This window comes from Lucilia sericata, unplaced genomic scaffold (assembly GCF_015586225.1).
Source record: "Lucilia sericata isolate MDLA Ls3-8-SP2 unplaced genomic scaffold, ASM1558622v1 Contig000218F_arrow, whole genome shotgun sequence".
Lineage (NCBI taxonomy): Eukaryota > Metazoa > Arthropoda > Insecta > Diptera > Calliphoridae > Lucilia > Lucilia sericata.
The window spans coordinates 486,576-500,450 of NW_023994246.1; the positions used below are offsets into that span (position 1 = coordinate 486,576).

The 13,875-nt window shown below is 32.6% G+C and overlaps 1 protein-coding gene across 1 annotated transcript; it reads left to right on the forward strand.

Moving 5' to 3' along the window:
* The first annotated feature begins 5,486 nt into the window (after positions 1-5,486).
* On the forward strand, positions 5,487-9,779 carry LOC119602284 (DNA-directed RNA polymerase II subunit RPB1). Its single transcript, XM_037953716.1, has 3 exons — positions 5,487-5,741; positions 8,075-8,322; positions 8,723-9,779. Exons 1-3 carry the CDS (start codon positions 5,730-5,732, stop codon positions 9,162-9,164), a joined length of 702 nt encoding a protein of 233 aa, XP_037809644.1. The 5' UTR covers positions 5,487-5,729; the 3' UTR covers positions 9,165-9,779.
* The last annotated feature ends 4,096 nt before the right edge of the window (positions 9,780-13,875 follow it).

Genomic DNA, 13,875 nt, shown 5'->3' on the forward strand with positions numbered 1-13,875 from the left:
TCATCTAACAGAAGTATTCTAGGCGTCAACAATATTTATTTTTATTAATTCCATTCATTATATTTTCAATGGTTTGAATGATGTCTAATCAAATTAATACAAATTTCAGGATTTATTTTAAATTACCAAATGCAAAACTACGTGTCATACAGACAAAAATGAAAACATATTGTTATTTGGTTAAAAGAGACAGAAACTAGGTAGTCTATTATTACTATTATATTAGAACGTGTCTAAAGAAACGGAAATAACCTGTACAAGACATTTTACAAACATTTAGGCCTTTTCCCGGATAAAACATTGCTTGACGTGGCTTTATTTGACGTTTTGTCAAATAAAGACATTAATCATAACAACTTCGAAAATGTCTCAAATTATTTGCATTAATCAATCAAAAATACATAATTGTTAATTTAAAAAAAATGACAAATCAAACAAACATTTATACAATGGTATTGTATTTCCTAATATTTATAGAATAATAATAAATCACTTTGGATACAAACTTGTAAATGGATCAAACTTCTAAAACAAGTTTGCTACTTAAGTCTTTTGTTAGAGCTCTTAAAATGTTTGTGGCTTTGTATGTATATGTAGTAATAATAGTACAGGTACTTATTTCAATTATTTAAATGAAATAAAATTGAGTTACTTTTTAATTATATCTAATTAACGATTTTTTTTTCTTTTTTGCTTAATATTCATACTCATTTGACACTTTTATAATATTTAATACCGCATGATAAATCCTATAAATATTATTATTGTTATTATCAAAACTAACAGAAAAAAAGAACATTAAATGAAACAACTTTATAAAGCAACAATAATAGCACGGCAATAGCAACAACTACATTACAGCAGCAGCAAGCAATAATCAAATTCAGCACTAAACAGCTTCAATTACAATTTATTTTTTATATGAAAAGTAAAATGTAGTTTAATTTTATTTAATTTTTTTATAATTTTTTTATAATTTTTTTTCTTCTTTCATGCATTATACATGTATGCTCAATGTATGGGTGAGTATTTAATGCTGTTGATTTAGCATTATAAGAATGTATATCGTGTATGATTATGAGAATAGTTGTTGTTTGATTGTGCATAGAAATAGTTGTAGTCAGGGATGTGTAGCGAAATTTTAAAATGAAATGTAATAAAACTTTATAGATACTTTTACTTATTACTTTACTAGCTATACCCAGTGTGCTTTGCTAGCCTAAAAGCAATATGTATAAATAAAAAACCCACTTAACGATTTTGAAGATTCTAACTACAATAGTTTCCAAGATATACAATATGTTACATATGAGAGATGTCAAGCTGTTTCTATCTATCGCCAATTTTTATCTATCTATGAAAAATTTGAAGAATATAAGAGTTTCCACGAAATTTTGTAATTAATTCATATATGTGGTGCCAAGCCACCCATTGAAAGTCCGCCCGTTATTCTATAAGTGTTCCCATGAATGTCAAAGTTCTTCAAGTAAAATTTGAAGATTCTAGCTCTAATAGTTTCTCAGTGGGGGCTTCAAGCTCCCCAGATGAAAGCCCGCACTTTTTCCCCAAAATGTTCAGATGAATATTAAAATAATTTGTGCAAAATTTTAAGAATCAAGTTCTATTAGTTTCCCAGATAAACGAAATTTTATATTTAATTCATATGGGAGGTGCAAAGTTCCCCATTGAAAGTCCGCCCGCTATACTCTAAATATTCAGATGAATGTCAAAATTCTTCAATAAAATTTGAAGATTCTAGCGCTAATAGTTTCTCAGATATACGAATTTTTCTATTTAATTCATATGGGGGCTCAAACCCCCCTCCCCCCAAATCCGAAGAAATACACCTAGGTCACTATCGGGCCTATAGTGCGCTCCTTATCATGAAAAAAAGGAACTGAATGAATTATTTTTCAATGTTCAGAAACTCTGTTTCCTGAACGTAAATGCTAAGAATCTTCCAATCAGTGTAAGTCAGGAATGTTATTTCCGGAATAACATCACTTCCAAGATACTTGGATCTAACTTCCACGAATGCCTGACAGTGGCAAATAAAGTACTCCAGATTTTCACTGTCTTCTCCACATGCTCTACATTCGTCTGAATCGCACGTCCAATTTTGCATAGATGTACTCGTAATCCTGTGTGTCCACTCAGAATCATTTTGAGAAGATTTTTCGTCTTGCTCTCATCAGGGTCACCCCATAGGATCTTCGTGGTTCTACCCACTGTTTCCAAGAGGCCTTATGGGATTCTCCCACCCATATTTTTAGTTCAGCTTTTGTAGCGTCGAATGGTTTTGCGTTTGTCAGGTTAACTGCCTCGAGCTCCCTGCCCTTTCGTTACCGACTACTCCCGACTGGGCTGGTAACCATATGATGTGAACCTTATCTCTGGGAGAGTATTCAGTTAAAGCGTTCTTACAATCCAATACGGTCTTACGGCCCTAATTTCCCTCTGGCTGTCGGTAAATATATTAAGCGCTATGTACGCCATATTTATTCTACTTCTGCCTGGAAGCTTGTGTTATTATTGGTATATTTCTGTTTCTGGGTCTTCAATATAGAACCCCAGCCCCACTGTGTCGCCCAATTGAGAGCCATCCGTGTAACAACAGATTCCTACTGGTATTTGCTCTAATGTTCCGCTTGACCAAGACATTCTATATGGGATCAGTTTCCGACATATTCTGTGTCTGGTATACGATCAGTCACGTCCGCTGATTGTGTATAACCTTCCAATGTGTCCAGTATACATTGATGACGTGTCTATAACCGCTTTTGGCCAGTTCGTAGTAGTTTTGATATTGCACTTTTTGTCTAATGCGCAATATCAAACTACTTGATTGTTACAATAAGCGTTCTTACATAATTCCTCTCCTGATTTAAACCTTATGAAATTTGAATAGTAATATGATTCTGTTGGTACGTAGTGATACAGCTGGAGGAAGAAAATAACCTGAAAAATCCTTCTATCGGTTGCTATTTCCCCTAGTTTGGTTATCAGGATGGTTCTATACTATCGAATGCCACTGTCAGAAACTAGACCTCTGCTCACCAAGTTGTTTAAACATCAACAATTAATTGCTTTAAATGTTTTTTTTTTCGATATTGTTGGCCTCTGAAATTTCAGCTGGTTCCTTGGGTTGTAATATATGCAATTGTGATAGAAACATTTTTGAACAACAGCTCGTTTCGCTTTCTCTCCTAGGGTTCTCAATAAAGAATAGTATAATGAATAAGAGCATCAGTCAAGATCGGATATGTTGACGTTTGTAAACTTTAATGCGGCGGGTTGGAAATATCAAATTGTACTTATTAACAATCTATTTCTCATTTGGGCGACCGGTTTATATTGTTGTTCAGCTGAGCGACTTCCATGTGAATGAGCATGGTAGTTTCGATGTCAGCTCATTCTGTTATTTCTGTCTCTGAGCCGAAATTTACACTATGAATATTCAACATGCAGGAATAAAACTAGTGGATGTTGTAATGACAATTTCACGGAACTATCTTTTTGATTGGCGATTTCTAAAGCAGGTGTTGCCAGTCCGATCTCGTTTATTATGATCGGACTGGTCTGATTGTGACCTATGGTTATTAAACCAGTTGCTTATACGATATAACTTTCATGTGCTATCTTTCAATAGTGGAATTTTCTACAACGAATAATAGAATATTCATCATAAATTATAATTTAAAAATGTTTAGGCTTCTAAAATTTAGAAACGATCGGTGAATTTACCCGCTTTGTATGCATATAAACATGTTTACTTACAACAACAAATGACATGTTATACCGAGATGGTTCCCCCGGGAGTATGTTACCTTGATGAAACCGACATCTGGATGATATTGCAATCCCGGAGAAAAGACTTGCTACCAATAACTCTAGTCTGTCAGAGCTATAAACTGGTGGAATCAAATGTATCCTTGGCCTTTCCTTGGAATGGAGTGCAACCAGAGAACCTCATAATCTGGTACCACCGGAACCGGTAGCCTACAGGACAGAGTTTTAGACTTTTTGTTGATCCGGTTATTGGGGTGGTTCCTTCGGTGGTGGCTGTGGTTTAAAATCGAAGTCTCGGGAAGATAATGTTGGTTAAAGACTGATACATGATAATGTCTATAATTTGGGATAAGTTCGGTGCTTTTGCCGAGACAACAGATCATCCGCAGTGGAATGTCTGTGGGACTATGTGTTGGAAATGGGTTGCTGTCAAGTGTATATGATAGATGTAGGGGCATGAAGCCCTCACCCATTCGTACACCAACAGTGAGTGTGTCGGATGAATGAGAAGTGTGTTGAGTTGAATAGTGATGGATGTAAGGTATCAAGTGATACGATTGAATTTTCTTTCCTTATACCCTGTTCATACCAGATTTACCACAGTTTGTTATCTGTGAGTAAAAACAAGTCCTCGGCTTATTTGATGAATTCTTACTTGGGTCTACCGATTACTTGTCTAGGTGCTGTTGCCGAATCAACATAGGCCATCCCATTTGCGGAAGTGATGTGTTTGCATTTCGGAAGTTAATCTACGGGGCAGCAATGATCTGGGATTAGATAGCTCGAGTACTTGAGCAAAGTGCTTGTACATGGACCGGCAGAACCATGATCGGCTACCGGCGTGTTAGAAGCATAAATAAGGAATAAGGCCAACACGGAATAAAGCCAACATAAGGTTCAAGTATAGCGCTTTGACTTCTTGTATCAAGATGAACTAAATTCCGGAATATGTTTTATACATGCATCAATCCGGTGTTTGCCGGGTTGTCCCTAGAAAAATTTGTTTGTCCCATGATAATACATATGTTTACTTTAAAGAACTAGCCAAAATAACTTCACCGACAAAAGATATGAAAACCTTCGACCAGTATTTTTAAAGAAACCGCTTTCCAACACATCTGATAAATAAGGTATAGTAGATCAATAAATAAAATGGTTAAATTATACCTTTTGATTTAAATTCTACCAAAAAATGTACTATTATATTAACATTTTCATCGCTGGTTATAGTTGGTGGTGTTGCAGTCTATTGACTTATTGGAGCATTTGAAAATACTTCAACTTGCTCTTTTTTTTTCATATACGTGTGTGAGTGTTTAAATCTACAATTTTTGTACTACAAGTACAACTATTTAAGTAACTTGACTTGTTATTACGAATTGTTTATAATTTTTTTTTTCTTTAGCTTACTTCTTATAACTTATTTTACTTATTTCTCATATTGTTAGAGTTGTTTTTGTTGTAATTTTTGTATTTTCATTCTTACTTACCAGTCAGCCAGCTCCTCCAGCATTAACAACAGCACCACACCACAAAATTTATCGTCTGATTGACTATTTGTCTATCTTAAAGTTTTTGTTGTTGGTGTTTAAGTTATTGTTGCTAGTGCTGCTGTTGCTGCTGTTGTTCTCTTGTCTTTATTTGACCAAGGTTTTGTTGCTATTGTTGCTGTTGTTGTCTTACAGTACGTCAGCTATAAAAGTCTACAACATGTCATGGCGGAAGGCAGTTTATTCAAATAGTTTGTCGCCGTCGGTTTAACAGCCACACTCCACCCTTAATTCAAAAGTTTTTTCAAACACTTTCCGTTGGCCGCCTAACAGCCAACTTCCTTTAATTAACGGACTTTAACGTAAAGGCATCGATCGTTTTACTGGAAATCGTAGCAGTTTACAGTGTCGCTTAACTAAAGGATTTATCTTAAAAATCATTTTAAAAAAATGTTTCGTTTTGTGAGTGTCTATAACAAGTGTATTTCAATTTTTTTTATTTTAAAATGTTTCTATGAAACTTTACCATTAAGAACAATGAACAAAGTGATTTATAATAACATGAAGAAATACAAAAAAAAAACAACTTTCAATGATTGACAACTAGAACTGATTTAAAAACTTAGATAATTTTTTTAATTACAACCTTGGAACATTTTTTTTTGAAAACATCAGGATGTAAAATTTTAATAATAATGTGTTTAATAATAATTTATTGTCTTAATACTTTTAAGAACAATATTTTAGAACTTGGTACATAATAAAATTTTATTTTAATCAGTGTCAATAATACCAACATAAACTTAGAGTGATGTCATCAAATTATGTACTTTTTTTATGGTTCCAACAGAACTTTGATTCTTTACGATATTTGTGAGAGAAGATTTGTGTTAATAGAGAGGAAATCCAAACTTAAATTGACTATTAAAATATATCTGCATGACTACAACTAATAAATGTTATAAAATAGTGTGTCCTTTTTCCTTTTAGGAATGAAAATAACAGACAAATTATTTTTAATAAAAAAATGGTCGAAATTTCCAACACTCACCAAAATCTCAGAAATACTCAGAATTACAATCGGAAAAATTTTAAAATTAATACTTTTTACTGCCATTAAAAACTATTTCATCAATAAGACACAAAATAAAATGAAATGAATTAACTTCTTAATTAAAATCAATTAAAAAAATATTGCATTCAACAATATGTTAATTAACTAACTATTCTAAAAACCAAATTAAATTCTTTGTTTCAAAAATAATTGTCAAGTTACAACTGCTTTTGCCGAAATATTTTCAATTCAATGGAATTTTATTAAAGAAGGTTATTAAATACCAATTAAAAACTTAATTGATGCAATTAAACTAACATGTTTTAAAATAAATTAGTTAAAAAATAAAAAACTGTTACAAGAAATTGTTAAAGAAAGAATAAAGACAATTAAACACTCTTTAAATTAAAAATAATTAAGAAGTTATTTATTTATTTATTTCCAAAAATTAACAATTTTATCACGTAATAATAATTCCACTAGACCAACATTTGTATATTTTCGGGTTGTAAACCATACTACATATGTAGTATGTCACCTTAACTTTTTTATAGTTATTCAGCTAAGAATGCTCTACGAATTTGTTACGATTTTTAGATCAAATTTGGGGCAATCAGTCGTATCACGTAAAGACCCAGGATCTGTGAAATACTTCTTGTTCTAAAATCTCTCGGGTTTTCCGAGCACTTTTTCAAACTATTCAGCTTTAAAATATGAACATGTTTTGATAATGAATAAACAATTGTTAACTGATTGCAATCAATTTGACGTCAAAATATTAACCGTCTTTAATAATATCAAAATGTCCATGCTCGTTATGACATAACAAACAGTGTCATAGTGTTCATGGACGTAATGAAGCTTTTTAAAGCTTAAAACCCCCACACTAAAACGAAAATCGTATATGTAGGAAACTATTGCACTAGAATCCTCAAATTTTGCACAAACAACTTTGACATCCCGAATATGCCCCCTATTGCCACTTCCAATATGAATTAAATACAAAAACATCTATATCAGTCAAATCATTAGAGGTAGAATCTTGATACTTTGCACGGGCAATATTTAAATCCATATGTCCAAGTCACTTTTTTAAGGAAACCAAATACTCTCTACTTTAACAATCAGAACTGACTTAAAAGAACAAGTAGAGTAATCTGTCTACCTAATTTCATAAGGATCGATGTATACGCCTCGTATACTTATAAAGAAAATTATTGTACTGTCAATAAATCGTTTACTCTTCTTAAATAATAATTGGGTAATAAATTGCCGAATTAGCAATAAGGGGCGTGGCACCTCCCATATGAATTAAATACAAAAACTCGTATATCTGGCAAATCATTAGAGGTAGAATCATCATATTTTGCACGGACAACATTTAAATCCAGACACTAGACAGGGAATCCAAACTTTAACATCTTCTAAAGTTAGGAGCAATTATATCCAGACTTGACATTTCGGAAAAAAATTAATATTATTTTGGATATTTTATTTCACAATGACCCATTTTCTAGACAACCCATTATTAATGGGAAACATTTAGTATCCCCAGTTTCTTTGACGAACAGACCCAGGGACAGGTACATATATCAGGATCGTCTTAATGCCCAAAATATATTCAAATTTGTGAGTCTATATTGATATACTTACATATTACAAAATTCCATTCCGAGTTTCACCCTGTAAAACATCGTTTATATTTAATTTGAAATAAAATTTATATTTTTTTCATTTTCAGGTCTTACTAACCACTCTCATTGCTGTCGCTGCTAGCCAGGGCTATCATCAAGATCCCAAAACTGCTGCCATTATCAGTGAACAGCGTTACCTATCGGGCGATGGTAAATTTGGTGCTGCCTACACACAAGAAGATGGCATTAATTTTAAAGAAGAAACTGATTCAGATGGTACTCGTCATGGAAGTTACAGTTATGTAGATCCTACTGGTCAAAGACGTACCATTTCTTATACAGCTGGCAAAAATGGGTAAATTATAACTATTCTATAGTAATATTTTAATTAATTTGATAAAACTTACGAAAACAATTGGGTGTTAAACTAAACAAGATTTCAACAGTAAAAATTTGTGCTAGTAGCAACACGAACAAATATTATGGCAACATGATTGTTGTTCATTTTTTTTTGTATGCCAAGTAACTGAACCACTAAATGGCATTATAATAAAATTATAGTATTTGTTGTAATGCATTAATTTTTTAAGGCATTTGTTGATTTGCTTTATAGAAAATGAGAGGCAAAAAATTAAAGCGTCAAGTGGTGTATGACCATAAAATTTAAATTAATAATTACAGCACAAGTCTCTTAGATTACTAATTTAATTAAAGTTGTTTTTGTTATTAGTAACAAATTGTTTCGTTCTTTTTAGATTCCAAGCTTCTGGTGATCATTTACCCGTGGCTCCTCCAGCACCACCACAACCTGTTCCCCAGCCTGGCTATGCTCCTCAACCTCAATATCAACCCCAACCTGCTCCTGGTCCCTCTTATCGCAGCAATGACTACGGCGATGATGGCTCTTATGATCCCCGCTATAATGATCCCAATTTCGGTCAAAACAGTCAATCATACCAACAACCCCAATATCGTGCTCCACCACCACAACCTGCCTACCAACCACCCGCACCCGCTTACAATCCACCTGCTCCCCAATACAATCCAGCTCCAGCACCACAATATAATCCACAGCCTCAATATAATCCTCAGCCCCAGTACACCACACCCAATCCTCACCGTTTCTCACCACCCGGTAAACTCTCTCTGAATCGCACTCCCGATGGTTTCACCTACAGCTTTAATAAAGTACGTTAAGTTGTAGTTGTTAGATGAGAGTGATAGATTGAGTTTAATTTAAAGTTTAATGTTTTTTGTAAATTTAATTTAAAATTTCCCCTCCTAAACTTTGTTTTATAAAAATAAGAGACTTTTTTATAACTAATTGCAATTCCCTTCCTCTCGTACTCCATCACTTTCTCTCACGATTTCCTCTCTTAACCAACACTGCCGTTTTATATCTCTTGCATTTCCGTTTTAAGTAAAATAACATGATCGCGATCTATTAATAAACTTCTAACTTGCTCTTTATTTCTCTATCCATTTGCCACTTTCATATCCTGTTCCCTAAATCATCCTCTTTTTAGAATATTTTCATTTCCTTCTCTAGAAACTTTCTTGATCTTGTGATATCGAAAAATTGTTGCAACAATTCTTTTTCAGGTTTAATTTTCCTTTTATTATTTTTTGTTTTTTTATAAGTTTAAAATAACTTTTCCTAAATACTGTTACATAAATGTCTCTAAATATTTTTGTAATATTTTTAAAATAAAAACTAAGTGTGTGTGCTAATGAAAAAAATACATAAATATATTTTTTTAAATACAGAAAAGTTATATATTTTAATAAAAAATACAAAAATCAAAAGTTCAATTATAGCGTTTTTTCAATTTAATTTTAAGAAATAAGAGTGTTATATTCGGCTATGCCGAATCTTATATACTCACCATCAAATCATATAACGGGAAGGAATCGTTTGTTATTGTCATTTATTAGCTTTATATTGAATCGATATTAATATGCACATCAGAGTGATATTTGGAATAGAGCTTTTAATGAGGACTTAAGTCACTTATGAACCGAGGTCTTCCGAATTAAAATTATACATTTTTAAAAACAATAATTTTTGTCTCATATTTATAACCATAAACTGGTTTTCTGTGGGAGGGGTTATATAGAGGTAGAGTGAAATATGAATCGATCCTTATAGAAATTTATGAGACAGATTTCGGTTGGTTTAAAAATTACTCTTTAAAGTTAAAAGTTATTTCCTGAAGGGAACCTTTTATGGACAATAGGGTCAATCATGGACCGATACTGACAAAAATTTTTGTACATAGATTTTTGTCGAATTTCATCGCTTTATTCGTATTTTTAAATCAGTAATAAGAGTTATAGTCAGTTTCTAAAGGGGTCCTTAAATAGGGGGTGGAGTCAGTTATGGATCGATCCTCATTCTATTTTTAGGGACATTTCGGTTAGTATAAAACATGTTTAGGTCGATTTTCATCACTGTACTCGTTTTTAAGCCAAATGACCATTAAAGTAATTTTCTGAAGGGGACCTTATATGGGAGATACAGTCAATTATGAACCTATCCTCATTAAATTTGTTGGAGGGGTTTTCGTTGGCATTGAACTTTTATGTCGAGATTTCGATTAGTCTAAAACATGTCTGTATCGAATTTTATTGATATACTCTTATTTTAAGCCAGCATTAAAGTAATTCTCTGAAGGGGGCCTTACATGGGAGTTAGGGTCAATTATGGAACGCTCCTCTTACATTTTAGTATAGAGATTTCGATTAGTACAAAATATTTCTGTGTCAAATTGCATCGCTGTACTCGTAATTTTAAAGCATATATGTGGTTAAACCCATTTTCTGAAGATCACCATATATGGGGAGTAGGGTCAATTATGGTCCGATATTCATAAAATTTTGTAGAAAGATTTTTGTTTGTATAAAACTTGTCTATTTCATCGCTATACTTGAAATTTTTAAAACATTTATGACTTTTTTTCCGGGAGCAACTGGTATGGAGGATATGCGAAAACGTGGACCGATATTGCCCATTTTCAATACCAAACAAATCTACCTATAATGAATATTTGTATAATATTTCAATCTTCTACCTCTTTCCGTTCGGACCCTACCGTTCTTTCAACAGACAGACGGACGGATATGGCTAGATCGTCTCAGAATTTACATAAATAAGTATATACTTTTGTGAGCCTATGATCAATATTTCGATGTATTACAAACGGAATGACCAAAATCAATCTTTTTTGATAATAACATGAATACCAATGCGTATTTGATATGGAACCGATTAGCAAACTTTTTGAAATCGGCTTAAACATATAATAATTTCCATACTTTAATTGGAAGTGTTTCGACATTCTGCAAAGTAGTTTTAACTTTTGGATAAGAGGTTAAACCTTTATTTTCAGAATTATATTTTCAGCCGACATAACATATCAAAGATGTCTTTGCGCTGTTAAAACGCCTCAAATATGGGCAAAATGAGGGGCAATATCTCGAAAACCTGATTTAATGGATAAATTAAGAGGAAATTTTGAATTCAAAGCAGAGTTAAAAATGTCGTGGTCTGTGTAATCTAGGGCTGTCATTTTTAAATTAATATTCTGCAAACATTATTGGATTACATGATCCGTTTAGTAATCCTCTGTAATGCAGGTTCATTGTTTTTGAAAAGAACATGGTCCATATTCTGCATTACCTAGCACCTAGCACTTAGGACATCGCAACGTTAAAAGAAACTTTTTTTGTATATTCGGATTAGTCCAGTCCTAGTCCACTCCGGATTATATAAGTTGAAATATAAGTCAAGATTTGTAACCCAAATATATAACGAAATAAATCATAATATCAGCCATAAGCTTCCGAAATTTAGATTGTTTGACAATTCTTCTTAAGTGGTTGCTATAAAGATTAATAGGAAAAGTATTTAGTTTAAAAAACTTTATTGATTTTAACGAACATATAAGAATTTACATTTCTAATTAAATATATAAAATATACTTTTAAAATATATTCTGTAAATTACTAAATCTGACATGATTTTGTTTTATTTATTGCAAAGATCTATTTAAATTCTTTGGAACACAAATAGCATTTGTGTTGTCCTTATATGCTGGAATATTTTATTTTTTTTACAAACGTGCCTGTCCAAGAACCATGATTAAGCACAAATAGTACAGCAAATTCCACACTAAAATCGAAAGTTATCTAATCAAGCGGGAGAGCATGTTGCACGTACGTTTGCAAGTCAAATAAACCAGATGTTAAATAAATTCTTTGACACAAAAAAGCATAGACACGAGTGGAAAAACTTGTTTGATTTTTTTGCTTCCAAATGAAACTCAATAAACATTACATTGCTCTGCAGTGTCGACAGCACTTGTAGATTTGGCACTTTAGAACAGAGTTGTGTTACTTTAGTAGGAGGTAATTCAACACCCTCTCTATAGTGTGTTGTAATTCGTTTGGTAGATGCCAATGTGTTTACGTCTCTGATTGTGAGTGAAAACATTGAAGAATAAAAGATTTTTTTTGGCAAACATTAATCAAAGTTCATAAATATCGGAAAACTTTAATATAAACATGAGTGTTAACACATGTATGCAACTATTTATGAAATTTTGTATTAATCGGTTAATAAAAAGAAATTCAGAAATAAGTAAGAGTCCTCGAATCTCGGGATATTGCACAATTTTCAAATTCTAAATTTCGGAATTCGTGAAAATCATTTTTTTTATAGATAGTTCACTTTGTGTTACAAATGATATTACAAAATTAAATGTATCTACCAGAGACTGAAAATAACGGGTCCACTTAGTTTTTATAAGGTTAATTGCTGTGATCATCATTTACAATTGTGTTTTTGCAGTTTATCACTGAGAGAAACCTTTATGTAAGATTTTTTTGATAAGTGGTTGAGAGAAACCGAAAAGAAAAACAAAATAACTCGCTACAATTGATTTTTATTTTGTAAACATTTTTGAAAAGTGATTTTAATAAACAAAAATAAATCACAATTCAATCGCTTTGGTTATGTGGCCGAGTTATTTTCAGTCTCTGGTATCTATTTAAAATTTACTTTTTGCGTTATATGGAATGACCGGTTCTTCCATGAGTAATTACGATTATTGACTAATTTCTGTTGTCAAACTTTAACACGCTTAACTAAGAAAATTAAGTTCTTAATAACACGGTGCATTTTAATAGTTTTGAGTGCAGAAATGGCTCATTAAATGTACGTAAACTTAAAGGACAGTAAATACCTGTGACCGACAAATGTAGTAAGGTGTAATAACTGGCCGAAAATTAAAATGTTGATAACAGGATCAACAAAACATATCGTTGCTGGGGAAATGGGGCTTTAGTAACATTATGACAGATTCCAACTACAACTTGATCTTCGCTCCGGATCGACCCGAGCATTATTGGACCAAAGATTGTCAACTCAACGGCAGCTACATATGTATATCAACCGAAAATATTTCCCCATGAAAGAACTATCAGCCACAGTAAAACTGTTACAACAAGCACTATGGGATACAGGTTTCATAAAAGTGAGATTAGACAAATTCTAACTTATGTTTCAATAATCTGGTGGATTTACCGTGAGTTCAGAGTATATGTTGCTTAGGTGTATGTGGGTCATGACCACTACGTCAACCAAGGCTCTAGAAACCTTGCTGGATATTTCCACATCCGAACGACTCTTAACTTTATGCGAATTGACCAAAGGCGGTTATAGGATACCTCATCAATGTATACATACCAAACGATCGCATACAGATCCTAGAATTTGTCGGAACATTCGAGACAATCATCTGGAAAAAATATCATGGTCAAGCATAACATTCAAGCAAATACCCATATGTATCCATTGCTACACGGATGACAGGGGAATAAAAATGAGCATAGAACCACAAAGATCCAA

Excerpts from the sequence above, each read along its gene's own strand:
- LOC119602284 (XM_037953716.1), top strand. Across the intron at positions 8,323-8,722 it reads TATACAGCTGGCAAAAATGG|ATTCCAAGCTTCTGGTGATC; the intron begins GTAAATTATAAC and ends CGTTCTTTTTAG.